The sequence below is a fragment of the Stenella coeruleoalba genome, assembly GCF_951394435.1.
Source record: "Stenella coeruleoalba genome assembly, chromosome: 14".
Classification (NCBI taxonomy): Eukaryota; Metazoa; Chordata; class Mammalia; order Artiodactyla; family Delphinidae; genus Stenella; species Stenella coeruleoalba.
In genome coordinates, this window is record NC_137160.1 from 15,623,306 (window position 1) to 15,650,635 (window position 27,330).

Sequence of the window (27,330 nt, forward strand, 5' to 3'; positions counted from 1 at the left end):
CATACCGAGGCTCTTCTTGACCGATGATGGGAAGTGAGGTTGGAAAAGTAGAATGGAGTTGGAATGTGAAGCTTGTCAGAAGCCAGGGAGAGGGTTAGGGATCTGACAGGGGAGGACATGATGCAGAAAGGGTCACTGGAGAATTTAAACGTAGGTTCGGTATGAGAAGGATGGTAATATTGCCTTGGCCATGATGAAATTGGAAGGCCTGGGAACCCGGAGCTGGGAAAGCCAGCTCAGAGCTTGTTTGCCGTTATCCGGATGTAGACAGTGGCTCAGATGCAAGCAGTGGGAGTTGTTGAAACGGGGGAAAAGGGGTGAGTGGAAGCCCAGTGTCCTTATGAAAACTGACAGGACCTTGATGTCTGGGGAAAGGGGATGAACGGGAGAGTTTAAGGTGAGATGGTTTAGAGAAATGAGACGAGGGATTTCATAGACAGTGTTGGTTTTGGAAAGAGGATGATATGGTTGATTTTTTTCCAAACGTGTTGACTTTGAACAGTTCGTGAGAGATCTTGTGAAGTTTTCCCAGGGTCATTGGAAACGGACTTGAGCTGGAGTGAGAGATTGGGCGGATGCAGGGGTCATCAGTTATGGTGAAGGCTGTGTGTGGAGCCGGAAGAAAGTAACAAAGGGCCAAAACAGAGCTTGAGCTGGAGAAACCTTGGCTCAAGAGTGTTGAAGGAGAAGAGAACCCGGTGCAGGAGAGAGACCGACATCTTCTTTTCTGGGGACAGTAATAGTCACTTTACAGGAAGGAAAGATTTAACTTGACACTTTTCAGCTTTGTCATCCCAGAAATGATCCCTGCGAGATTTCATCTCGTGCTGGTAGCTTTCATCCACCCCTCCAAATGCGCTTTCCACTCTCGTACCTCCTGCTCTCTGCCTGTGTCAGCAGGGCTACCACATCCTCTGGCTTCCTGTTGGGTGTAACCAGTGGGGAGCCCCAGGTGGAGACTGGAGGGAGGAAGGAAAGAGATTGAGGTCGGGACATAGATTCCTCTGGCTCTCTTCTTGCAGGGTTGCCTCTGATTGGCTCTATCCCTTGATGGAAGGTCACTGCTCCACTTAAACTGACCTCAACGAATTTTCTCCCACTGGGCTCAGTTACTCTCCTTCCTTTCATCCTTTTAGGGAACGGGGTGGTATATTAGTTTCCTGCAGCTGCCGTAAGGAAATTAGCACAAGCTAGGTGGCTTTAAACAACAGAAATTTACTCTCTTACAGTTCAGAAGTGTGAAATCCAGGTGTTGTCCGGGTTGGTTCCTCCTGAAGGTTCTGAAAGAGAATATCCCATGCTTTTCTCGTAGCTTCTGGTAGCTGCTAGCGATCCTTGGTATTCCTTGGCTTGTAAACACATCGCTCCAATCGCTGCCTCCATCTTAAATGGTCACCTTCTCTGCGTCTCTATGTGAACTTTTCTGCTCTTCTGGCTCTTACAAGGACGCTGCCATTGGATTGAGGTCCTGACCTAATCTAGTATGATTTCATCTCCCTCCTTTGCACATTTCCAAATCAGGTCATGCGCTAGGTGGACACAAATGTATGGGGGTGGGGAAGAGAGACGGTATTTAATCCACTACAGGTGGCAACAGCTCCTCTGTGGTCAGCCCCAAGTTCCTTACTTGCCCTGTGGTTCCCTTGCACCCTCTCACATATTTATACTTTAGTCCCTTTGTAAACAGCCCTTCCCTGGATTAACCTAATGTTAATGTGACTTCTGCTTCCCGTTGGGACTCTGAGTGATAAACATCTCCTTGGCAAATTTCTTCCCTCTGGTAAAAACCTGTATCAGAACTAACTCCTCTTAGCTCCCCTTTTGGACTCAGCTGTCAGGCAAATCAGCCCTAAACGTAGTACTCAACCGTCGAAGCTCTCTTGAGCCTAAACGCTGTGCATCTGTCTTTTCTCTTGAATGACTGTTATTTTGTTCTCATTCTAACATGTCTTTATAAATTATTTTAAAAGATAAGAAGTTGTGTAATTTAGTAAGAAAAATGCTGGTTCTCCATGACTCTGTCTCTTGCCAAATTACTTACAGTTTGAAGCTCATCCTCGGAGGAATCAGATTTGAGCATCTATGTTTCACATTTCGGGGGAACGTATATTTGGCTAATCTAAAGCACTATGTCTGGGATGCACACTGGTTGATGGTGTCTGAAAGGAATGTTTAAGTAGTTTTACTTGCGTGTGTAATTCTGAGTTTGTGTGGAATTGGGAGAACCCGACTTTATCATGATGAACATTTCACAGTATAGTTAACAAAACCTACAGCATCCGTTACCCTTGCACTGCTGGGCCATCTCTTGGTTGCATGTTTAGTTTGAAGATGTCGTCATGTGGTGGTCCTTTGGAAAACGTAGAGGATCATAACATCCAAATCATTATTTTCAACTCTTAACAGTTTGAATGTGGCCCAAAGTTCTATTCTTTTGCATTTCACCTTCCACACCTCTAGGGAACTTTCAACTAGGACTAAGATATCTGGCATGATAAAAAGAAACAAAATTGAGTTATTTGTACTGAGGTGGATGGACCTAGAGTCTGTCATACAGAGTGAAGTCAGTCAGAAAGAGAAAAAGAAATACCGTATACTAACACATATATATGGAATCTAAAAAAGAAAAAAAGAGTTCTGAAGAACCTAGGGGCAGGACAGGAATAAAGACGCAGCCATAGAGAATGGACTTGAGGACACGGGGAGGGGGAAGGGTAAGCTGGGACGAAGTGAGAGAGTGGCATGGACATATATACACTACCAAATGTAAAACAGATAGCGAGTGGGAAGCAGCCGCATAGCACAGGGAGATCAGCTGGGTGCTTTGTGACCACCTAGAGGGGCAGGATAGGGAGGGTGGGAGGGAGACACAAGAGGGAGGAGATATGGGGATATATGTATACGTATAGCTGATTCACTTTGTCATACAGCAGAAACTAACACCATTGTAAAGCAATTTACTCCAATAAAGATGTTAAAAAAAAAAAACTATCTGGCACGTTTTCATAGTCTTTTAGAGCTGGAAGGAAGCATAGAGGCCATGTAACCCAACTAGTCTAACTCCCTCATTTTGCAGTGAGTAAACCAAGGGCCAGAGAGGGGAATCCATCACCTAGAGCCCCATGAAGTATTCATGGTACAGCAGGGGTGACGTTCCCATGGCAGTGTCCTTTCCACTGTGATTTGCTACACATGACCTTGAACAGGGTCTGAGGGGCACAGAGAGCAAGTGTTATGGGAGTTTGGCGGGGGCGGGGGAAGTCATGTCCTGCTTGGCTCAGAGCCAGGGCCGCAACAAAGAGGAGGGAGGAAATGGAGATAAATCTTGAAGCCTGGGCAGAGGTTAGCTAAGTTCCCGCTCACACTGGGGGAAGGCAGGAAGAGAGTGCCGGTTCTATTGGGATGACCAAAAAGTTTCTTTGGTTAATGAGTACGTTCAGTAAAGTTCTTGGTGAAAATGAAAACTGTGTCTTCTTTTTACTTAAGGCGGAACAAATTTTTTGGCCAACCCACAAAAGGCAGTTACCGTTTGAGTGTATTTGCCCTGGAGCCTACCTAGTCCTGAAACACAAGGCGTAAAATGCAACTGTCTTAATACATCTAAGGCACACCTAATATAATATGCTGGTCAGCTTAATCCAGGCACCGGCTCTTTATTTAAACAAGGAATTAAACCAGAATCTCCAATCAAGAAAACTGCATTTAGGCTAGGAAAGGAAAAGGTAGACGTTCTAGGATCAGATACTACTGCTAATAGCTAACTGTTAGTGAAGAAAATACTTTTGAGTGGAAGAAAGCTAGACTCAAATGGCAAGGAAACATGTTTTAAGCTAGAATTTAATTTTTAAATGAATTTCCTGTGGTTATTTCAGAGATAAGTAAAATCTGTAAAACTCAAGGAATTGTTAAGAATGATTGTACTGAGACCCCATGCATATACGGTCAGTTGTCAAAAATTCAATGATCTTTGCTGATTTATTTTCCCCAGCTTTGAGGTTCTGTTCGTTCAATCAGTGAGTCAGCTAGGTAACGTCCATTGGCACTCGCCCTCTGCCAGGTCTGGGGGAAATCACAAGCATGAACAAGACAAGCTTCTTGCTTTCTAGGAGCTCAGTCTGGGTGGAGAGACAAACATGTAAATAAGTGAGATCGGAAGGAAGAGACAGGATGTTTTACACAAGGGATCTTCTGAGATGGACATTAGAGGAGACTAGGTCGGGGGGGGGGGGGGGGATGATAGCGACGAAAGAGGTGGAGTGGAACCACCTGTGCTTTGCAAAGGACTGGACTTGAGACGATATCACATAGGGTGATAGGTATATTTTTAAATATTTGCACTTGACAGGATGAGGGAAAGAGTGGAGGCGGGCAGATGAATTTAAAAGGCCATATAAAAATGGTAAGGGTGAGAGAGTTTAAGGTCTGAACTAAGGTTGTCAGGATCAGAGATAGAGAAGAGAGGTGAATTCCAGAAATATCTTCAAGTGTCTGTCCTGGGACTAGGGAGGTCGTATAACAGCATGATTAGGAACCCCGGCTTTTAAGTCGGGCAGATCTGGGTACAGATTCCAGCCCTGTCACTTATGGGTCACGTGGCCTGGTAAATTGCTTCATCTCTCTGGACCTTTGCCTGGTAAGGGTAGCGCCTCTCCACGGTACAGTAGTACAGCACATAATATGTACTCAAACAGTAGCTTTTGTTACTGTCGCTGCTCTTAACACCCAGGTGTCCTGACTTCCAGCTGGTTTATTGTTAACAAATCACTCTTTTGCTACAGCTGACGCTGATGGCAAGTGAAGGGGTACTTGATTTCCATAGGAGTCATTCCCATTGCTCACTCTCCGCCATCAGCTGTACCCGTGGCACAGCAGTCTGGGTCATATGTGCATCACAGGCCGGTCCTTCCAGGGAGGAGGCACAGACCCATCCCCAAGAAGAGCACCTGTCTTGCTGACAGCGAAACAGAAGGCTGTCCTCACTTCTGAGACACGGCCTTTTCCCCGCTTACATTTGTAGATCGCTGTTGGTTCTGTGTTCCTTTTTGACGGGATTTATTATTCATTGGTGACATAGAATGTTATGCATCCTTTGATGGGGAAGACAGCGCAAAACTGGAAGGGATTCAGCGGTCCGCCTCCTTGCCAGTGAGTTATGACTGTTTGATTTAAGCAGCCTAGCAACAGGATCACACCAGCCACGAAGCCCGGCATCCTTGCAGCTCAGCTCTGGCACGCCTTTCATTTCTGAAATGGAATTTATGGCCTCCTAAATAGTGTGCCGTTGTTTTTCCTTTTCTCTCTTGCTTGCCCCCCCCCCCCCCGCCCCGACCCTCCGTCAAGGAAACTGGATCCACAAAACCAAGTCATGTAAGCTTAAAAATTCCAAGGGCTCAGAGCTGGGCTCGAGTTCATCAGGCGGGTGTTTACAGCTGCCCTCTGGCTCACCTTTGTTTAGATAAATAATTGAAAGTGTGCCATTTACAAGCTTGGGCCTCAGAGGCGCACAAAGGAATCTGGCTGAAGCCTCCTTAATTGAAAGCAGGAGATAACCAACAACACAGCCTGTTCCTCTCTTGGGACGTTAGCACGCTGGGGGTGGGGGGGATTTATCTTCTTTGGAATTTGTGTTCTCGGGTTGCCCAAATCCGGATGACACACACATGACTCTTACCTCACACAAAAAAAGGAAAACATGCCCCATATCCCACCCCGGGTTTGTATGGATTTTCAAGTGAAGATGCAGTCACTCAGCAGAGGTTCCACGAGCGCTGACTACTTGCAAGGCCTGGGCTCGGCGTTAAGGGTCTTGCCCCAAGGAGCTTCTGCCTGCATGGAAAGAAAGGACAGGTTCAGATTTCAAGGCATTAGAGCCCTGGTTCTCAATCCTGGCTGATTTTTTTAAATGCTGATTCCCTGGTTCCAGCTCCAGAGATTCCGATTTAATCATTTAGAGGTTGGGCCTGAGCATAAGCATTTCTTCATCTTTTTTTTTTTTTTTTTTTTTTGCATTCAGATCTTTTGAATTGAGCGAGCGTTCTGAGCCTCACACTCTGGGGACTGAGGTCCTGGCTCTAACCTTTTTTCACGGTATGACCTTGGGCCAGATTCTTGAGCTCTGGCACTCAGTTTCTCCACTGTGAGAGGGGGATAATCACAGATTGTCCTGTTGCTCCTCGTGAGGATTTGATGAAACTCCACGGGATGTGGCAGTTTCTCAGCTTGTGACTCACTCTGGGAACCAGCCACAGCAAATACCCTCCTGCAGCTCTGCCATCCCGGGGCGGAGCCCCCACCCCCCCCACCCCGCGGCAGTGGGAGCACAGCCTTTGGAGGAAGGGCGGGCAGGGCCGACCTTGCCCCACTTCCAGGTTTTATCAGACGGTGGGTCCAGGCAGAGCCTCCTCCCTAGGAAGATGGGATGGAGACTTAGGGCATCTTGGCAGTTTGTGGATGGAGCCGGCTATCGTCCCTGGTCCCACACCTGCTGGGAGGCTCTACCCAGGAGGATCCTCAGGAGATCATGGCCGACTAGAGTCATGGTCTGTTTTAGCAGAAAGGAGCCAACAAGCCAAAGGGGAATCCCCTACCCAGGACCTGCCTGACCTCCTTCGGAAGGTCCCCACTGCTGTCGGAGCTGCCTTCTCTGCGACCGGAAATACGGAAGGGGGCGGGGGGGGGGGGTATCACAATGGCCGTCTTCCAGAGTGAGTCACGAGGTGAGAAACTGACACTAAGGGTGGTGTCCTGGGATCTATGGGAGAGGACTGTGCTCTGGGTCCAGCTGGTCAGCATCTGTCCCATCAGCACAATTTTGGAGTAGAGCTGGGCTCAGGTTGGCACTGAGGGGCATCCTTAGACCTGAGGGAGGTCTAGGTGGTCCTCAGGATAGTTTTTCTCCCTTCTCCAGGGAGTTCTCTCTTGGTTCAGGGCAGCCCCTGCTGGAGGGCTAAGCCCTATGTTGTAGAACTGGGGCACCTAGAAGTGGACCCTAATTCCATAACATACACTCCCCGATAGCCTTCTGCACAGCAGTCCAAAACCCCCAGGATGCCAGAAAGATGCTGGCCAAGCGGAAAGTGCCCAGAGCAGCAGTGGTGGCTCCTTGGGAGGGCCCTTCTGGTCTACACCTGCACTCCCACCACCATCGCCCCATCTTGCCACGGCACGTAAACACTCCAGTCCCCGGAGAGATCTCCAGATCTCCCCAGTGTTGAAGTGGTACCTCAGGTCCAGCGTGAGAAGACAGTTGCTTACCTAGTGTCATTCATTAACTATCAGAACACATTCTCCATCCCTTCCCTTATCACAGAAGCATCACTCCCATCACAGTGCCTGGGATTCTTCACTTTATCATAGTGCCTGAAATTGCATCAAAGAGTTACTCCTCTGAGTTCAACGCCATCCTTTTCACAGTCAGTGCCCTAAACTAGTGGTATCTTCTTTGGGTGCCCAGTTCTTCTCATGGCCTCTTGTCTGCTGTCCCCTAGAGTTAAGTGAAATGAATCCTCTGTCCCTAGACATCCTGGCAGGGCTTGGGCTGTGTGAGGACGCAACACTAAAGCTGCCATGGCAGGTTTTCAAGGCTACGTGTATCGCTTAATCACAGAGCACTATTTGCTCTTTATCTTAAATGCCATACTTCGGATAGGAAAGAAAAACTGTGCTCTCCAACTTCTGAGAGCTCCTTGCTCTGAGATTACATCAGGAGACCAGATTAGAAAGCGTTTCAAAGATCTGGAGGAGGGAGTCAGTTAACGATACAGCAGCAAAGAGGGGTCAGCTGCATGAAACAGCGATGCATCTGAGTGTGTCTTATCACGTCTCTCTAATGGAGCCCACAGAAGGGTTTCTTTTGTGTGGAATAAGGAGCCAGACCCCAGGGAAAGCCAAACAGAAGGCAGAGAGCACGGGGCATTGCCAGTGAATTATGCGCTCACATGGCCAGAGGCACTAGAACTTCCGTGTTATTTAACGAAAAAACGTTTATGAAACACGCTTTCTCGCTCCTCTTTGCTCTGCCTGGTACAGCTGGTTTCCCGTTATTTAAACCTAACCTACAACTCCTTCTCAAGGTTGCCAGTAAATAATTCACTAATGCCGGAAACACCTGGAGGTTCAACTGTTATTGACAGAATCCAGTGCTCATGTGTGATAAGGGCTGTGTCTGCAGGTTAATGAAGACGTTTATATTTGTCACCATCCAGGGAGTGACTTCTGTCCGTGAAACAGAAATTTGTTCTTTGGAAAAAACACAGCCATTGTGGAAACCCTACCTGGAATTAAGCCCCAAATCAAAAGCCTTTTATACTATGACTTCCAAAAACTGGATCTTTGCTGTGTTACCAGGACAACTGGGAAAGAACAAGATCTTGGTTACAGAGAACTGAAATGCCACTTGATCTCGGGGATGAAAGGAGTTGTGGTTAGGATGCCAGGGGTCAGGATGGAGGAAATGTCAGAAAATGGGCTGGCCCTGGGGTGGGCGCCCACGGTTCAGGTGCCCCTTTCCAATCTTCTCCACCTAGAGGGGCAAGAGCATTGCCTCTTGGTGCGAAGTAGGACCATCCAGGCCACCCGGTCAGAAGCAAGCGCGGACAAAGTGGTTTTCCCTAGAAAGGGCCTGTGGACAGCAGTGACTGTCCTCTCTGACTCGAGGGTACCGGGGTAATTCGAGGGTTTAGCTAATAAGGCATTGCCGTCTACTGCCGTGTAACAAAAATCTCTGTGCTGCGTTCCTAAAGCCAAGATAACCCACACCGCTGCATGCTTTTCTGGTTGCCCTGTCTCTGCCCTGGGTGGCCTTCCATTCTCTTCCCTGTCAAGATACAACTTAATCATCCTGTAAGATCCAAGTCCAACTCCACACACAATTCCCAGACCACCCCAGGCTGCGCCGGCCCTGTCCTTTGGTAATTTGGGGCAGACTTGAGGGCCTTTTGACATCTTGAGCATTTCATTATTTTCAAAGACCATGTTGTGGTTGAACATTGCTTATGTTCTGTGTCTTTACACAAGTGATTATACAAGCGATTGTGTAAGCTCTTTTTATCTTATGATTCTTTCTACTTCCCAGGGTCAACATTCAATTATTAGTTGATTCAGTGTAAACTAACATACTGTTTAACTTCAGGCTTTCCCGTATTTCACAGGGCTTCATCAAAACATATAAATATTCATTTACTATATCCTTTAACTCCATATGTTGAAGGAAGACAGAAGAGAGTAACAACAACAATAACCACTGTTACTGTTACTGCTGCTCTCATTATCATTGTCCCTTTCTTGGCCATTTCCTATATAAGAGGAACTATACCAAGTGCTTTATCCATCTAATTTAGTGTTCAAAATAACCCTAACAATGTATATATTGATACTGCATTTTTCGGAAGAAGAAACTGAAGTGTAAGTTTATAACTTGTATTTATGAAACGAGGAAGTGGTGGAATCAGGTATCAAACCCAGTTCTGCCTGACTTCAAAACAGCTGTCCAGGACTTCCCTGATGGCACAGTGGTTAAGAATCTACCTGCCAGTGCAGGAGACACAGGTTCGATCCCTGGTCTGGGAAGATCCCACATGCCGCGGAGCAACTAAGGCCATGCACCACAACTACTGAGCCTGTGCTCTAGAGCCCATGAGCTACAACTACTGAGCCCACGTGCTCTAGGGCCCATATGCCACAACTACGGAGCCCACGTGCTGTAACTGCTGAAGCCCACAGGCCTAGAGCCCCTGCTCCTCAACGAGAGAAGCCACCGCAATGAGAGTCCAGCGCACCGCAACCAAGAGTAGCCCCCGCTCGCCACAACTAGGGAAAGCCCGTGTGCAGCAACGGAGACCCAAGCAGCCAAAAAAAAGAGTTGTCCATACTATGATACCATTCAGTGTCTCCAGGTTTTTGTATTTGTTAATAGTTTTGATTCATTCAGGCCTCCTAAATGCCGAGGCCTACGTTGCCACTAAGAAAGGGTCGAGAATGAACGTCCTGGGACACCTCAGTCTGGACAGGGTGGCCGAGTTGCCATGCATCCCCTGAATGCTGGTTCCAGCAGCATCACTGAACAGTCTTGGACAACTTGCCTAGACTATCTGAATCTCCCAGGTCTTGATCACAAACAGCAGAGCACATATTATTTACTCCAGATAAACTTGAATATTTTTGGCCCCTGGAGGTAACTGATTTGTCGTTATTTCATGCAAGAAACATTACTGGAGTTACACACTCCTTACTCTCTGCCCATTACTCCTGCCAAAGCCTCATTCCTTCTGTACCTTGTAATACAGAAAAGGAGGAAGGAAGGAAGGATGAGAGCCCACAGGAGGCCAGGAAAGATAAAAAGAAAGGGAAGATAAAGCCATAACCCATAACTTATAAATAGTGTCCCAAGGAAAGAGTTCCGGCCAAGTTCAGTTCAGCCAATGTGTGTTGAATATGTGGTCTTTCAGACATTGGACTAAGTGCTCAAGGAAACTAAGACTCGATTCCTGCCTTGGAGGAGTTCGTGATCACTTAGAGGAGACAGACTGAGTATGATGATAGAGACGTACATGTCCTCCCGTGACCCGAAGGTATTCTCTGTAGAGCTACCTTTATCATAGAGCCAAAAACTATACCTTGTTGTCACAGATCATACTTATTTCTCTAAGGCACTACCTCTTAAAATTTGCAAACAAGGAAAAGAATCATAATAAATGACAGACTCCAGAATAGACTCAATACAGGGGTGTGGGCAGCTCTCCCTTCTAATTAAGTGATGCTTCCGCCGTCAAGGAGCTTAAGTTGTTTTAAAGATGGATATACCTTCCACCAGGAACATCCATTCATGCACCTTAGAAATCGTTATCGAATTGAGCTGTGTGTTGACCTACACGTGTTATACTTCTGCGAGCCATCACTTGAAGCAAATGTGTCTAGAGGTCATTACTGAGCTGTAGGTCCCAGCAGAGCCAGGGCTGCCATACTGCTTCCCCATGGCTCTTGGGCTGTCCTGCAAAACCTACCACACATGCCACCTCTGAGAGTCCACCGGAAGTTCTCGTTACTTTCCCATGAGTTTGCAAAACACTTCAAGATGTCTGCTCACTCATACGAACATCCGGAATGATCAGGGACTGATTTCTTAAAACAAGTTCTTGTAATTCATGGTAGTGTTTTGTTTTTTTTTCTGGGAGTGTGTGGGGGGGTGGGATTAAGGGTATGCAGTTTTTGAACCATATTTCTTTTTCTCTGATGAAAAAATACTCATAAATGGAATATTTCATACTACCATTAATAGTTTTGCATAAAATGGATAATTTCTTAGAGACGGAATTTTTTTTAATCAACCTCAATGGAGCATATAAGTTACATTTGATAAAATGCACCAATTTTAAGTGGACCATTCTATGAGTTTTGACAAAGTATACACCCATGTGACCATGAAGGTACAGACATTTTCATCACCGTAGAATCCAGGGAAGACATTAAAGATCACCCTAGTCCAAAGCCCTTTGTTTCCCGGAGTGGGAAGCAGAGACCCAGAGTGAGGCAGTGATTTGTTTGAGCGCTTATGTCTAGTTTGTCAGCTTCCTTGATAGCGTTTCTCTCACCAGTCCTTCTCTTTGTCTCTCTGGCTTCCCTACTCGATCCATTTCTTCCGGGAGGAGGTCTCCCCAGATCATGTCCTTGGCACACGCCTTACCCGCGCATTTTTTTGTTGTTGTTGTTTTTTGTTTTCTTTTGCGGTACGCGGGCCTCTCACCGTTATGGCCTCTCCCCTTGCGGAGCACCGGCTCCGGACGCACAGGCTCAGCGGCCATGGCTCACGGGCCCAGCCGCTCTGCGGCATGTGGGATCTTCCCAGACCGGGGCACGAACCCGTGTCCCCTGCATCGGCAGGCGGACTCTCAACCACTGCGCCACCAGGGAAGCCCCCCGCGCGTTTTAATCCAATAATCTTCTTTACCTGTCCCTCTGAAGACCGTCTCTAGCACACCTCCTCCCTCACCATGCGCTTGAGCTGTGTAAGGCCTCAGACATCCTAAACAATTATGTCCACAATGAATGTCATTAATACCTTCTAGTCTTCCCCAAATTCGTGCTATAGAAACTTCTGTATTTAGCTCTTTTCCGATTTAACCTGTCTTGGTTAATGGTGACCTCGTCCTCCAGACAGCTATACTACAATCAGTCTCTAGTCTTGGATGTCTCTGTTTTCCTTCTTCCCCACATCCAGTGTGTTAGGAAATCCTATAGATACTCCTCCAACGTTTCTTTAAAATCTGTTCTCATTTTGCAATTCGCACTGCCCTGTTTCAGCCCTTCTGAATCTATTGCCTGAAATATTTCAGTAGCCTTTTTAACACCTTTCTGTGCCTGCATCCTTTTCTTTCCAATGTCTCAACTGGGCCTAGACTGTGGCTCTCTGACCTACTATTAAATAAGGCTGGGACTCGGGACGCACAGCCTAAAGGCTGTCTGAGGATATCCTGAGCCAAGGACAGGAAGTTTTTTCCCAGAGGGAAGCTGAGATTGCAAGACAGAGGAGCTGGATTGGGGACCAAGCTGGAGAAGCAAGACTGGTAGGTAGCGAGCGTGGGAGCCCCTTCATATGGGGCCTGCTACATCCTCTGGGACAGGAGCCACTCCAGTGGGCCACACACTTCTGCAGCCCCTGAAACGGACTTCATACTCTTGCCTCTGTACCGAGAGAATACATTTTACTCGTGTTACAGTGCTTTGAATGCTCTGTCCTGTGTTATGCGGAATTGTGTGTATATGTATATATATTTCTCCCACATTCGTTATCTTCAAGGACCACATTTAAATCTTAATCATCTCCACATCTTCTGTAACACCCACATCTTCTGTAACACCCAGGTCAGGGAAGAGGTGGCCTCTGGAGGCCTGCAGTCTGGGTTCATGTCCAGCTCAGCTACTAATTTGAACAAGTCACTTAAATATTCTGGGCTTTCCCATCTGTTAAAAAAAAAAAGAAAAAGGTGGTTATGAGAATTAAATAATCTATGGAAAATGCTTGGCTTGGTGTGTAATAAGCTCTCAATTAAGTGGTGGTGGAATTAAGTCAAACTTAATGTTTCCAGTTCTGAATTAATCTGAATTGAAATTTGTAATGGGACATTGGATCATGATTTATGTAGTTCGGTATCTTAAATAGAAGATCCCTGCTCTCATCTGTAAATGGTCTGCAGGTAGCAATCTGACTCTTGGTGTTGTGTGAATTTCTCCCTCCAGTGACTTACACCTGAAGTCATGTCAGTTGTATTTTGTTTTCCATAAGGAATTTATGTGTGTGAGCTATGGGATATGTCAGGTCATATGATTAATCAGGTCCCTTCTGTCTTTCAAAGACATTACAAGTAAGATCTCTAAGAGTTCCTCATTTAATTCCCAAGTGACTGACCCCAGGCAGAAGTGTGAATCAGCAACTTGTGTTTACGTGTTCCTGTACCGAGCTCTCTCTGGAAATGCCTCATTTACATGGTGAAGTGCAGGAAAGGGGGCCAAGCAGCGCCGGTGAACTCCACCCAGGTGAACTCTACCCACTGTGTGGAAAGAAGGATCGTAGCCCTGTGAAAGCAGAGAGTTCTTTAGCTTTGGGTAATTTACAAGGAAGGTTCAGACATTTACATTTCAAGGGTCAGCATTTCATAAGGCTCAAGGGCTCCATGCACAGTTGCTGAGCAGAATAAAAGGCTGTGTCTTCTCTAAACGCCATTTGGGTTACTAACTTTGCATTTCAGTAGCCTTTCTCCCCTGACTTTATTTCCTTCAGTCATTTTAGTTTTTTTGGGGGGGTGAAGGTGGGTGGGAGCAGGAACGAGGCTCCTATAACTGAAACCAACAATAACAGCTTAAACAAGATGGAAGTTTGTTTCTCTTGCACGAGGCTGTTCAGGTGTCCTTAGCTCATATGGTGGCTGGGCGGCATCACGCGCTTACCTCCGTGCATGTGATGCCCCCATTGCTGACGTGTTGATCTCATTGTCCGAGACGGCACGCCGCCGCCAGTCGTGCGTGGGTCATTCGCACTCGTGGGAAGGTGAAGGGGGAGGGTCGCACCCCTTCCGCTTGAGGGTGACACCTGAGCGGGCATCAAGGCTACTCCCACCCCCCCGGCCAGGCTTATTCACAAGGCCGTACGTGGTGGATGAGCGGCTGGGAAATGGCTCCTTCATTCTGGGTGGTCATGTGCCCAGCTATAATTTGGGGTTTTGTAACAAAAGAAGAAGAAGAGCCAGTAGAGGAGGGGGAACAGCTAGCTATCTCTGCCTCAGTCATGACTTTCTGAAAATGCAGCTGTTGTGGTTAATTTGAGGCTTTTCCTAGGGAAAAAAATAGAAGGCAATATATACTTTTAGGCCAACCCTGCCTGCCCACCACCCCCAGGCCCGAGGTAAGCCGCAGGATTCTGTGGGCCCATGTTAGCCTTGTGGTGCACCCACCGAGGAGATGAGCCCATGTAAGGGTAGGGGGTGGTCTGTGTGAGCTGCCGGTCCAAGTCTTTGCTTATGAGTATAAATACACTTGACCCCTAGACAACGCGGGGATCAGGGGCTCCAACCCTCACACGGTAGAAAAACCCCCTGTAACTTATAGTTGGTTCCTCTGTATCCGAGAATTCAACCAGCAGCAGATCATGGAATACTGTAGTATTATTTACTGTTGGAAAACATCCTCGTATAGGCGGACCCACATTGTTCCAGGGTCAGACGTAGATGTCTGAAAGTCAGTAGAAAATTGACAACTTTTAAAGAGAAGAGCCCGTGGGCCTGCAGAGTATATTATCCCCAGTGAAACACAGTTAATTGTGGGGTGTTTTTTTGGGTTGTTTTTTTTTTTGTTTTTTGGCCACGCGCCATGTGGGATCTTAGTTCCCCGACCAGGGATCGAACCCGTGTTCCCTAGTGGAAGTGCAGAGTCTTAACCACTGGACCACCAGGGAAGTCCCAAAACAGAATTAATTTAGAAACTGGAAAGAATTTTTAAAGAAATTCTCATTAGTGCCCTCGAAGAAATTCTAGAGAAGGATCGCATCTTAAATAAAACAAGCCCTGTGGACCAAAGAACATTTGGAAAGAAGGAGGCAATGTTTAGAAACAGGCTTATGGGTTATTTGCCTTTGAGCTCTGGCTCCGTCCAGGATGCTATTCTATCCCACGCTGGCAGTGAGAAGTTAACTTTTTCCTCTGAATTTTAAAATATAACGTCTTCTCTTTACGAAAGTAACACCTGATGACTATACAAAACTTAGAAAATACAGGCAAGCAAAATGAAGGCAGTTTCGCTGCCTGGAAGTTTGCAGTTTAGGTGTCAGAGAGGTGAGAGTTGAGATCCTGAGGCTGGGTCCACCTTTGAAGAAGAGAAAAGAGTGTGTTGTATTCATTCGGGAATATAACCAATATTTTGTAACAACTTTAAATGTAATATAATCTATAAAAATATTGAATCACTGTGTTCTACATCTGAAACTGATATAACATTGTAAATCAACTATACTTCAATAAATAAAGAAGTTAGTAAATAACCAAAGCGACAGGAGTGAGGAAACAAAACTGCAGAGAAAGTCCAGAGTGGGAGGAGAAGGAAGGAGGAACAGTCAGGAAACTTCTGGACTGCATTGGAAACCACCGCAGATGACTTGTATTGCTTCATTTATCATGAATATTTTAGTGCCTGCAGATAGGCTTTTCTTGATGAATGCTACCCTAGAATATTACTAATAACATTGAGGTGTTTCTAGAATACTTAGAGAGTTAAGAATAGAATAAAAATAAATCAACAACTAGGGCTTTGGGTCCTACAGTGTCAGTGCATACGATGAACCACGTTGCTGCAAGGAATAATCTCCACTTTCCAGGCTGTGTCCATGGACAGTGACCCGCGGAGTAGGACACGACTCACAGCTATCAGCGCCTCGGAAAATTAGCAACCGTGGGAACAAATGTGAGCAGAGCTGCACTGGTTTAAATGTGTCCCACAAGCGGGGGAAATGGTTCCATTAAAATCCTCCCTAAGGCAAGCCTATTACACCAGTTATTTGAGGTGCAAAAAGAATGAACATCCTATTAAATAGCACACTAAATCCCTAAGGCAGTTTCTTAATAAATACTGTATATTGATTCCAGGTGACTTGGTCAAAAGCAGTTGGGTTGAAACCTAGTTGGTCCAGTTTGTCCAAAATATAACTGCTCAGTTTCTGGGTAAAGCGAGTCATGCTGGGTGCCTATCTGCTCAAACACGTTCCCGAACGTGACTCCTTACCCAACTTGCAAAATCACAAGCTTCTGAAACTGTTGTCAAGCCTGGCGTTAGAAATGTACCAGACCACCCTGAAAATCTCTAAAGACCCCTTTATTATTTTATTTTCTCTTACTACATACAAAATCAGTACCTGGTCGTTACAGAAAAATCCGGAAACACACAAAAACGAATATGAGGAACCCTCTTGTAGCTCACCCGCATGAAAAGAACCACGAATACACAGTGTCTTCATTTTCACTGTAAAAATTTCACCACCTGTGTATATATAAGCATATACATAGATACAAGTTTGTTTTATTTCGTTTTTCACAAAGGTAATACCAAACTACCTTTTCTCATTTTTTATAATTTTTTATTATGTTTCAGAAATGATCAACTTATCACCTGATTAGGGAAAAGGCAGTCAGCGAACAAGGTGATAACGAGGGTTGATGAGGTAGAAAACTCATTTGGGGAGGCAAGGAAGGAGGAAAAAATGTGTGAGAAGGGAGCTGGGGTGTCTAGTGTTGGCATCGTTGCAAAGAGGAAGTTAATCAATCCCAAGTTCTTATCTCTTTAACGTCAGCCCTGTACTCCAGTCAGCCCTTGGCTGAAGTCCTTGACCCTGGGGTCTGAGGAACACTGATGTACCAGGGAGATAGGGAGACGCTGGCAGGCATATCACGTGAAGGTGCCTGCACGTGTTCTCAGCCTGCAGCCGGGGCTTTTGTCCACACGTCCCGCCTCTGCAGGGCTCCAGGGTCCTTGAAGGTGGCCAACACAGTGAGGACACAGCAGGAAAACCACATTTCCTTCTACATTTTCCAATGGACTTAACATATGCCAGCACGGTCCTAAGCTGCATCTTATTAACTCATGAAATCCTCTCACCAAGCCAATGAGGTGAGTACTATTACTTTCCCATTTTACACAGAAGGAAATCAAGTTAGAGGGATTTTACATCGCTTGTCTAAGGCCCCACAGCTGGAAAGCAGTGGTGCGTGGATTCAGACCCAGGTGGTACATCCCCAAGGAGCAGGGTCCTAACTACCAGCTCTTCTGCTTTTTGGGTAGGTGCGCGATGAATGTTTGTTGAATGAATAAATTATCACTTGCAGCCTTGGAGGATAAATACCTTTTGGTTATAACTTTAACTCCATCTGAGAATAACCTTTTCACACGCGCTTAGAGAAATTAATTTTTCTGTAATTCACACAATTAAAACCCACATGAAACCATGACCAGGGTGTTCATGGTTAAAGGGATCACTTCAACAGTGTTCCTTCCTCACTTGATCATTTTGTGTATATGTGGTAAAATACACATAATATAAAATTTACCATTTTAGCCATTTTTAGGTGTGTAGTTCAGTGGCATTAAGTACATCCACATTGTTGTGCAAAGCATCACCACCATCCACCTCCAGAACGTTTTCATCTTCCCAAACTGACATTTTCGACCCGTTTGTAGCCTGTGTCGAAATTTCCTTCCTTTTTAAGGATGAATAATATTTTGCTGTGTATGTACCACATCTTGTTTATCCAGTCATCTGTCGATGGACATTTGGATTGTTTATACCTTTGGCTATTGTGAAAGATGCTGCTATGATCAAATATCTACTTGAGTGTGCTTTCAGTTCTTTTGGGTACATACCCAGAAGTGGAATTGCCGGATCATGTGGTAACTCTGTTTGGTTTTGTTTTGTTTTGCGGAACCACTAACTGTTTTCCTCATTTGACTTTGACCACCAGTAATTGTGCATAGAAGAAGAGCAGATTATACCTAAAATACTCCATAGGAGTCTTTTAATATCGTCACTGAGATTTGGCGGTAACAAGCTTATATGTAGATGAATAAATAGGTTTGTTTGGGTTGGCTTGTTAGTTTGTTGATGCCGTAGTAAACATGATATTATTCCATTTGCCTGGGAGGAGCATTTTCTGGTTAAAAGGCTGGAAGCAAGCATGTCTAGCTGGGAGGTGAGTCATTTCGTTGGGCTCTGTTCTCAGGTCATCTGGTGTGAAAGGAATTCTAGTAGCTCCTACAAAGTCGTGCAAAGCTCGATAAAAGTTTCCACAAAGGAAGAAAGTTCAAAGGAAGAGAGGAAAGCTTCCTCACTCTAAGGAGCTTGACCAAAAGATCCAGGACCACTATTAGATGCTCAAGCCTTTAATATTAGCCCCAAGGGATCCGTGGTCTGTGTTCTTCCTGGCAGAAGTTTCTCATGGGCCCCCCAGCTCGGGCATACCACAGTGCGGTTGGGCTGGTAAGAATAAACGATGTAAGTTGGCTCTACGCTTCCTCTGTCTCATCTGTCTTCATTTAGGACTGACTAGTTGAGGATGTGAGGAACCCACCATCTGTCTGCCTTTAGAAGCCATCACCAGGAGGGCTTCACTATCTTGGAGTGAAATATTAAATTGGAAGGTTCTTTATTTTTTTAATCTTTATTTTATATGGACTAGAGTTGCTTTACAGTGTTGTGTTAGTTTCAGGTGTACAGCAAAGTGATTCAGTTATACATATACATGTATCTATTCTTTTTCAACTTCTTTTCCCCTTTGGGTTATTACAGAATATTGAACAGAGTTCCCTGTACTGTATGGTAGGTCCTTGTTGGTTATCTATTTTAAATACAGTAGTGAGTATATGTCAATCCCAAACTCCCAGTTTATCCCTCCCTCCACCACCTTCTTTCCCCTTTGGTAACCATAAGTTTGTTCTCTGTGTCTGTGAGTCTGTTTCTGTTTTGTAAATAAGTTCATTTGTATCATTTTTTTAGATTCCACATATAAGCTGTATCATACTGATATTTGTCTTTGTCTGACTTCCCTCACTATGATAATCCATGTTGCTGAAAATGGCATTATTTCATTCTTTTTAATGGCTGAGTAACATTCTCTTGTATTTATGTACCGCATCTTTATTCATCTGTCAATGGACATTTAAGTTGCTTCCATGCCTTGGCTATTGTAAGTATTGCTGCAGTGAACACTGGGGTGCATGTATCTGAAAGGGTTCTTTAAAAAACATTTGGGAACTCTGTGTGCCTGGGCAGAATTATCTACTCGTGGGTGGGTTAGGTGCTACTTGGTATCCTAGTCTGGAGCCTCTTGGGTACAGTTTTCCAAAAGAATATACCTTCTGCCTCTTGCCCAGTAGGCAAAGGGTATCAGACTAACTTCTTCGGTTTGAGGTGGGAACAGGATGTCTAATTTCTCATGAGACTTTCAGGTCAGCTTGCTTTCTTCTGGCCTCCACTTTCCTCAGTATCTGGCATCTCCAGTTTCGACGGCTTACCTAGGTTCTGCAGGGTAGGTTGGCTGGTCTCTCCATGATCACCTCTTCTAGAAGCCCTCAGGTTTGAAGTTATCCCACTTTGCAAAATCACTTCCCATCCTTCTGTCCGCAGGCTATGTTCATATTCAGCTAACCCTTGAACAACATGAGCTTGAAGTGTACAGGTCCACTTAATACACAGATTTTTTTCTTTTTCTTTTTCTTTTCTTTTTTTTTTTGTGGTACGCGGGCCTCTCACTGCTGTGGCCTCTCCCGTCGCGGAGCACAGGCTCCGGACGCACAGGCTCAGCGGCCATGGCTCACGGGCCCAGCCGCTCCGCGGTATGTGGGGTCTTCCCGGACCGGGGCACGAACCCGTGTCCCCTGCATCGGCAGGCGGACTCTCAACCACTGCGCCACCAGGGAAGCCCACAGATTTTTTCAATAAATATTCAATGCACAGTCGGCTCTCCACATCTATGGACAGATATGGAGCACCAACTATGTTCATTGTACTCTGCCATTTTATATAAGGGGCTGCAGCATCCATGGATTTTGGTATATCGGGGCCCCTGAAACCAAGCCCCTGCAGTTACCGAGGGACAACCGTGTTATGGTCCAGAGTTAGAAAGGTCTCCTAAATCCATGGGATATGAGTTTGCATTTTGTTTCTTGTTCCCCTTGTTATTTGGAGTTAACTGGTGAAGGAAGACGATGACAAAAATGTTACTTTTCTATCATCTTGAAATCGGCAGTTTCTCTCCCTCCCCCCCCTTCCCCTTCTCTCTTGTTTTTGGAAGAAGCGATGGCATCCGCCGTTGACTAAGAAATGGAAGAAAGAGATGAGTCATGAGAGGAAAGCATCTGGGAAGAGCTGCTTTTGCTGTTTTCTTGTTGTGTTCATAAAGCTGCGACTTAGAACACCATTCTGATCCCAAACCAGACCCGTTCTAGGCACCTTTATTTTATTATCTATAATCCTTGTTAATCCTATAAAGCAAATTTTATTGTTCATGTTTTATTCGTGAAGAATCTGGAGCTCAGCAAGTTTAAGAAATGAGCCCAAGGTCACATCCCGAGCTCTTTTAAAATTTTTTTAATTTTTAAAAAAATTTTTATTTTCTTTATTTTTTGGCTGTGTTGGGTCTTCGTTGCTGCCCACGGGCTTTCTCTAGTTGCGGTGAGCGGGGGCTACTCTTCGTTGTGGTGCGCAGGCTTCTCATTGCGGTGGTTTCTCTTGTTGTGGAGCACGGGCTCTAGGCGCGCAGGCTTCAGTAGTTGTGGCCCACGGGCTTAGTTGCTCCACGGCAAGTGGGATCTTCCCGGACCCGTGTCCCCTGCATTGGCAGGCAGATTCTTGTCCACTGCGCCACCAGGGAAGCCCACATCCCGAGCTCTTCAGAGGTCAGAGGCAGAATTGTAAGCCAGGTCTGCTTAACTCCAAAGCCTTTGCTCCATCTAGCTTGGCACCAAATTCTCTAAAAAGTGTAGTTCTTTCTCTCATGTTTTAAACAGCCTGGTATATTTGGTGCATGTCTAGGCAGCTGTGCAAAGGAAACCTCAAGTAAATCTTAGGAAAATTTACTGTTGCCTTGGAGCAAGTGTTGAAATACGTCTTGCCTACTAGCTCACTTGACCTTTTGAGGTCCCTTCTTCTGGCCCTCTAATTCTGTAGGCAGTGTTGTTGTTGTTTTTTTAATTCTTTTCGAGAATCTGGTAACTCACAGCAGACAGTTGGATGATGAGATCTCTGTTATCTTCATTTTCCCGATTTAATTTTTCCTTCCAAAAGCTTTCACACACACTTGGCTGGTGAGATATATTTCTGGCTGCATAGTTTTTATTTATGATTTTTTAATGTGTGTTAATACTCAGGGGCACCCAGGGGAAACATCCACAGACTTTCCTGATTACCAGATGTCACCCTTTCTATGTAACAACCATCTAATCGCCACTTCCCCTTGCCAAGAAATGAGAAAAGCATTTGCATTTGGAAAAACCACGTTGTGACAACGTGAAGCGTATTAAGGACTGCCTCCCCGGATTCCACATGAGCTTTTCCTGTCTTAGTTTGTTTTCTAAAAGATGATAACCGCACAGCCATGCTCGCAGTTAGATCTAAAAAGTGTCTGTGCTTGCATAATGAGATTTCAGTTTGACTGGCTCAGCTTCATTATACGTGAATTATGTTGTAAGTAATCTCTGAAACAGTATAACATGTATGGCCAGTGTTTATTGGTGATGCTTTGGACTATTTCATTGTTTATGTGGTGATTTATGATTGATGGGTGTTTAATATGCAAAGTAATGCCGTGTTCCCGGGAGGGTACAGTGGAGCCTCCGACCTCCTCCTCTTGAGCAGAGAGAGAGTGTTAGTTATGCAGTTAAGAAAAAACAGCCAAGGGGGGGGGGGGGCTTCCCTGGTGGCCTAGTGGTTGAGAGCCCGCCTGCCTTTGCAGGGGACACAGGTTCGTGCCCCGGTCCGGGAAGATCCCACATGCCGTGGAGCGGCTGGGCCCGTGAGCCATGGCCGCTGAGCCTGCGCGTCCGGAGCCTGTGCTCCCCAACGGGAGAAGCCACAACAGTGAGAGGCCCGCGTACCGCAAAAAAAAAAAAAAAAAAAACCATCAAAAAACAGCCAAGGGGAAGTTAGTTCTTCGCTGAGCAGATATTTAAATGAAGCATGTCCATCCTGAAGCTCAGATTTTCTGACAGAGCTCCATAGCCTCTTGAAAGCATATCAAATCACTGTGTTATTTAATTCCATAAAAAGGAAATGACAGGTGACTTTTGGCTCCACTGTGTGCATGGTCCCAAGCCCTTGAAATGCTCAGGAAGGTTAGAGTGCCCAAGTTTAATGTCTTAGATGTAGAAAAACAGATTATAAGGATTTCATCCTTTTGCATGAACTTTAAAATGCCATAGAACATCTCAGAGGCAGTACCTTAGATGTGCCACTTAGGTAGAAACAAACAAATAGAACCATATGTTTAAACGTGGTGTTATACTTGGTGTATCAAAAGCACATGTTTTGCCCCTCCATCCAACTTTCTCATGAATCACTCGAGTTTCGAATCATCTAGCACACTGCTTCCTCCTATAGTTTTCTGTAGGACAGCCTTAAGTAATACAGTAAGTAATATCCGTGAAATTTTAATGAATGCTCTGTTAAGCCAGTTTTCTTTTTGGTTGTTAGGAACTTGGACTTTCTTTTTTTTTAATTAATTAATTTTATTTATTTTATGGCTGTATTAGTTCTTTGTTGCTGCACTCGGACTTTCTCTAGATGCGGCACGTAGGGGCTACTCTTCATTGCGGTTCACAGGCTTCTCATTGTGGTGGCTTCTCTAGTTGAGCACGGGCTCTAGGCACCCAGGCTTCAGTAGTTGTGGTACGCAGACTCAGTAGTCGTGGCTTGTGGACTCTAGAGCGCAGGCTTAGTAGTTGTGGCCCACGGGCTTAGTTGCTCTGTGGCGTGTGGGATCTTCCCGGACCAGGGCTCGAACCCGTGTCCCCTGCATTGACAGGCAGATTCTTAACCACTGCACCACCAGGGAAGTCTAGAACTTGGACTTTCTTAAACCATGGAAAACTAGGCAGAGTTTATTTCATAGAATGTAATGGTAGGTCTTCTACCACTGTTACAAATAATAATCATCATAAATTTATACCCCACGGGCTTTTCCTGTCATGTAAAATTACAATGTGGTTGCAGATACTGGGGAATTAGGTCTAACTGGAAGACTCTGGACGTTGCCCCAGATCGCTCATACCAGTAAATTACACACACATAAGTATTTCCTTTTAACATAAAATATGTCAATGAGAGATTATAAAATAATATATACTGAGTGGACAAGTACAGGCAGGCAAATGTATCCTTTGTTGAGGGTGGGGTTGAGCTTAGCTATTTCACTCAAGTCTGCTTTGGGAGCATCCCAAATGCCATTGTTTTTATAATGGAAACCCACTTATTTTGCTTTGGAAGTAGGATTATCTGCTGCATCTGGGCTGCAAGTGAGATGTTACAGGAAGGAATGAGGTAATACTGCTAAACCCACTTAGGTATCAGAATGTTCTCGTACTAGATGTGATGTTTATAAATTGTATAAAGTAATAAAAATTTTAAAGCTTGGGGAAGAGATTGCTTAAGTTTCTCCTATGAGTGGTCATTCACTTAGCAGACCAGTTCACAAAAATTGATTTGACCAGTAAGATTACACTGACTTGCAAAAGTAGAAAATAATGCTGTTATTAGAGACAGAAGGTCTTGTCTAGTCCGGTCGAAGGTTCTAGCCATTTGATGAAAGTGGAAACTTACTTTAAGACACAGATAATGCCTGATTTTCCACATCAGTGGTTTGTGCCCCTGATTCGTATATACAGATGACATGTTAACACAGGTGGCATGATAGGTTGCAGGTGATATGCAGTTCCTAGCTGGTAGATCCTATTAAACTTAATCCCTTTCTGTTCCACCTGGAAAGCATATCCAAATGCAAATGAGTCAGAATGACATTGCGATGAGAATAACCTTGAATCTGATTTCTCTTAGGGTTACAAAGAAGAGTATTTTTAATGGTAGTTTAACCATTATAGTCAACTCAAAATATCTTGGTAAGTTCTTGAGATTTGCAGATTCCCAGGGCCCTGGTTAATTCTTGCTCTCTGATTTAACATACACTGATGTTGGAAGTGGTAAAGGGAAGCTTACTTAGAAACCAGCTGGGAGAGAAGGGAAGGGAAAAGTGATGGAGACTGGAGAGATGGAGAGCTGAGATTTCCTACTTTTTCATTCATTACAAGTATATCTTCCTTTATAGCATTGAACATAGTTATATGTTTGCGTCTGATAATTCCAACCTCTGGGTTATCTTAGAGTTCACACCATTGATCGTCTTTTCCCTTGAGAATAGGTCACATTTATACATGTTGTGTTGTAGAGACCCTGCATCCTGATATATTCGTCCAAAGAGTATTGATATTTTCCTTTTAGCAGACAGTTAACTTGATTAGACAAAAAGTGAAAACTGGCCTGTAGAAGTGGCAGCTCAAGTCTTCATTCAGCCCCTTTTGTCTTTAGCTGAGATGGTTTGGATCTGCTTCTCACACACATGGGTTAGGGGTTACCAGAGACTTGGACAGAGTTTCTACACAAAATTCCGGGCTCTCCTTCTCTAGCACTATCCTTTCCAGGATTCCTTCTCAGTTTCTCATGACTCTGGATCCCAAGGCTTTGTCCTCTGTTTGACCAGGCCAAAAAATACTGCAGGTTTTCTCTCAGGCTTTTAACTTCCACATGGCAACTGTGATCTGCAGACAGGATAAAGCCCTAAAAAGCAGGAAGATTACCCTCTGTCAGTCCCTTGTTGAAAATTTCAGCTCTCCTCCTAAATCTGTCTGCTTTAACTCTCCAGAATCATCAGGTAGTTGTTTGCTTCTGTTTTGTCCAGAGTTTATTGTTGTTATCTGCAGAGGGGGCAGGTCTCTTAGGAGCTCACAGCTCCATACCAGAGATATGATCCCTACAGTGGGGATTTGCATTTGGAACTGATGGTGCCATTTCTTGGGCAGAGATGTAAGTCTTGGATGTTTATGTTAAAATTTGCCTGTTAGCCGTTCTTAAAATTCAGATACTTTAGGTATCTTTAGGTACCTTATGTGATACAGGTGTTTTCAAAAAAAAAAAAGAGGGGGGAGTCAGAATGCTTGGGTTCCAGTCCCAGGCTTGATAATAATTAGTTACCTAATTATTATATGGTAATTATCAATCATTATGTTATAATTAGCCTAATGTTACTATAATTAGCTCATAATTAGCAAGTCATGTGAATCCTTGACCTGTAGGATGATAAGCCACTAATCATCTAATATAAATATCTTGAAGTCTCAGGGTTAATTCACTTCATAGGATTCAAAGGATTAATGTCCTGTATTAGGTGGGGAAAAGGTGTGGGTCATATGGTAGTGATAATATTTTTTCTTTTTATCTCAGATTCCCTCTACCCTGACTTTCCTTTATGCCTCAGTTCTTCCTGGGCACAAGTTATTTCATTCAAACTCGCTAATTGTAAAGAATTTTATTTTTAACATATCACATTTTGTTTGTCTCTTAGGCGGAAGTGCTGCAAAGGGTATAAATTTGTCCTTGGACAATGCATCCCAGAAGGTATGTAATATAATGGATTATATCTTCTCACCTTGTTTATGACTAATAACCAGAGGTCTTGTAAAGTTCAGATGTACACGGAACATATGTATGTTATCGGTGCATGCATGTGTAATTTCTCTCTTTTTTTGGCTTTAAATTCTTCTAATGCCAATTTGGTTATACATGTCAGGCTCTATCTAAATCATTACATAGCGTTTACATGTATATTGAGTAATTCCTGTATCTCTGGTTTTGTGTTGTAGAGGCTATAATTCCCTAGTCAGTATTTCATGCACAGTTAGAACACAGCCATCTTCCCCAACCTCTCTACCTGCTTTTCATCTGCTAAACGTGAAGCCCCTTGATCATCAGCAAACACTGCTCGGCCCAGCACTGAAGAGACAGAGTGTTGTAAGACGTGGGCCCAGCCCTCAAGCTGGGAGACAGCATGTGGATGGCATGGAATCAGAGAGACCTGGATTATAATCATGCTTCCATGTTGCTGTAATCCATTTGCACTGCTGTGACAAAAATAAATTAGACTGTATGGAGGCTGGGAAGTCCAAGAGCGAGGCACTGGAAAGTCCAATGTCTGGTGAGCGCTTCCTGGTTCATAGACAGCCATCTTCTTGCTGTGTCTTCACATGGTGGAAAGGGCAGGGGAGCTCTCTGGAGTCTCTTTTATAAGGGCACTAATTCCATTTATGAGGGCTTCACCCTCGTGATCTAATAATCTCCCAAAGGCCCCCACCTAATACCATCACACTGGGGGTTAGGGTTTCAAAATATGAATTTCAGGAGGACACAAACATTCAGTCCGTAACACACATCCTGCTAGCTGTGACCTTGGGCACGTGACTTTCTAAACCTTAGTTTTTGCAGAAAGTGTTAGTACTTGACTCATGTGGAGACTTGAAGAGGATTACCGCATGTAAAGTACTTGCAACAGAGGCTGGCTCTTATTAAGTGCTTGATAACTCGTGGTTCCTCTTATTACTAACAACTACAATATGCATAGTAGAGACATGCATATTGCAGAAGGGGCACATAGTCCCAGAGACCAGGGCGGTCAGAGGTGGTCTCGAGAAGGTGAGGAGTTTGGAGCTAGGTTATGAGGAAGGCTGCCCAGGACTTAGACAAGAAGGAGGAGGAGAACTGTAAAAGATTCCAGGCAGAGCACTGATACAGAAAACACTAAGAACTGTTGGAAGAGCATGACATTAGTGTGCCCAGGGCTGGGCTGGGGACAGGTGAGTAGGTAATGTGAAATAGTTTCCTTCACTGTTGGCCAAGAATCCAGGTCTCGCTAGTAGACTTGGAGCCCAGCCAAGCTAATCATGTTGCATTATCTCATAGGGAGCAGTTTCTTTATCAGTTAGAGATAAATGAATCCTTCTTACTTATTGCTCTCTTTTGCAGAAGAGTTCATTAAACCATAGCTGTCAACCCTGAGAAAGCTGCTTTAGGAAGGCTGGTTAGGAAATCTCTTCACATACGTTGGTTTATATTGGTCTCTCCAAGACGGAATTTCTCACTGCCAGCTAGTTCTGTTAGAGCTCGGTGGGAAAAAAAAAACACAGAGGTCAAAATAATTGCATTCTTTTATAAGCCAGCTTTTCTCAGCCACCAGCTGAGTCCTTTATATTTCAATTTTGCAG

At 44.8% G+C, this 27,330-nt stretch overlaps 1 protein-coding gene across 2 annotated transcripts in view; it reads left to right on the forward strand.

The window, feature by feature from the left end:
• Window positions 1-27,330, forward strand: part of CCBE1 (collagen and calcium binding EGF domains 1) — a 524,308-nt gene that overhangs the window by 166,683 nt on the left and 330,295 nt on the right. For both annotated transcript variants that reach the window (XR_013831253.1, XM_079942242.1), the window contains exon 3: window positions 25,638-25,690. Coding sequence is in view for 1 of the 2 variants with exons in the window: in XM_079942242.1 (XP_079798368.1) it covers window positions 25,638-25,690 (53 nt within the window). In the remaining variant the exon portion in view is untranslated. The remainder of the gene's footprint in view (window positions 1-25,637; window positions 25,691-27,330) is intronic.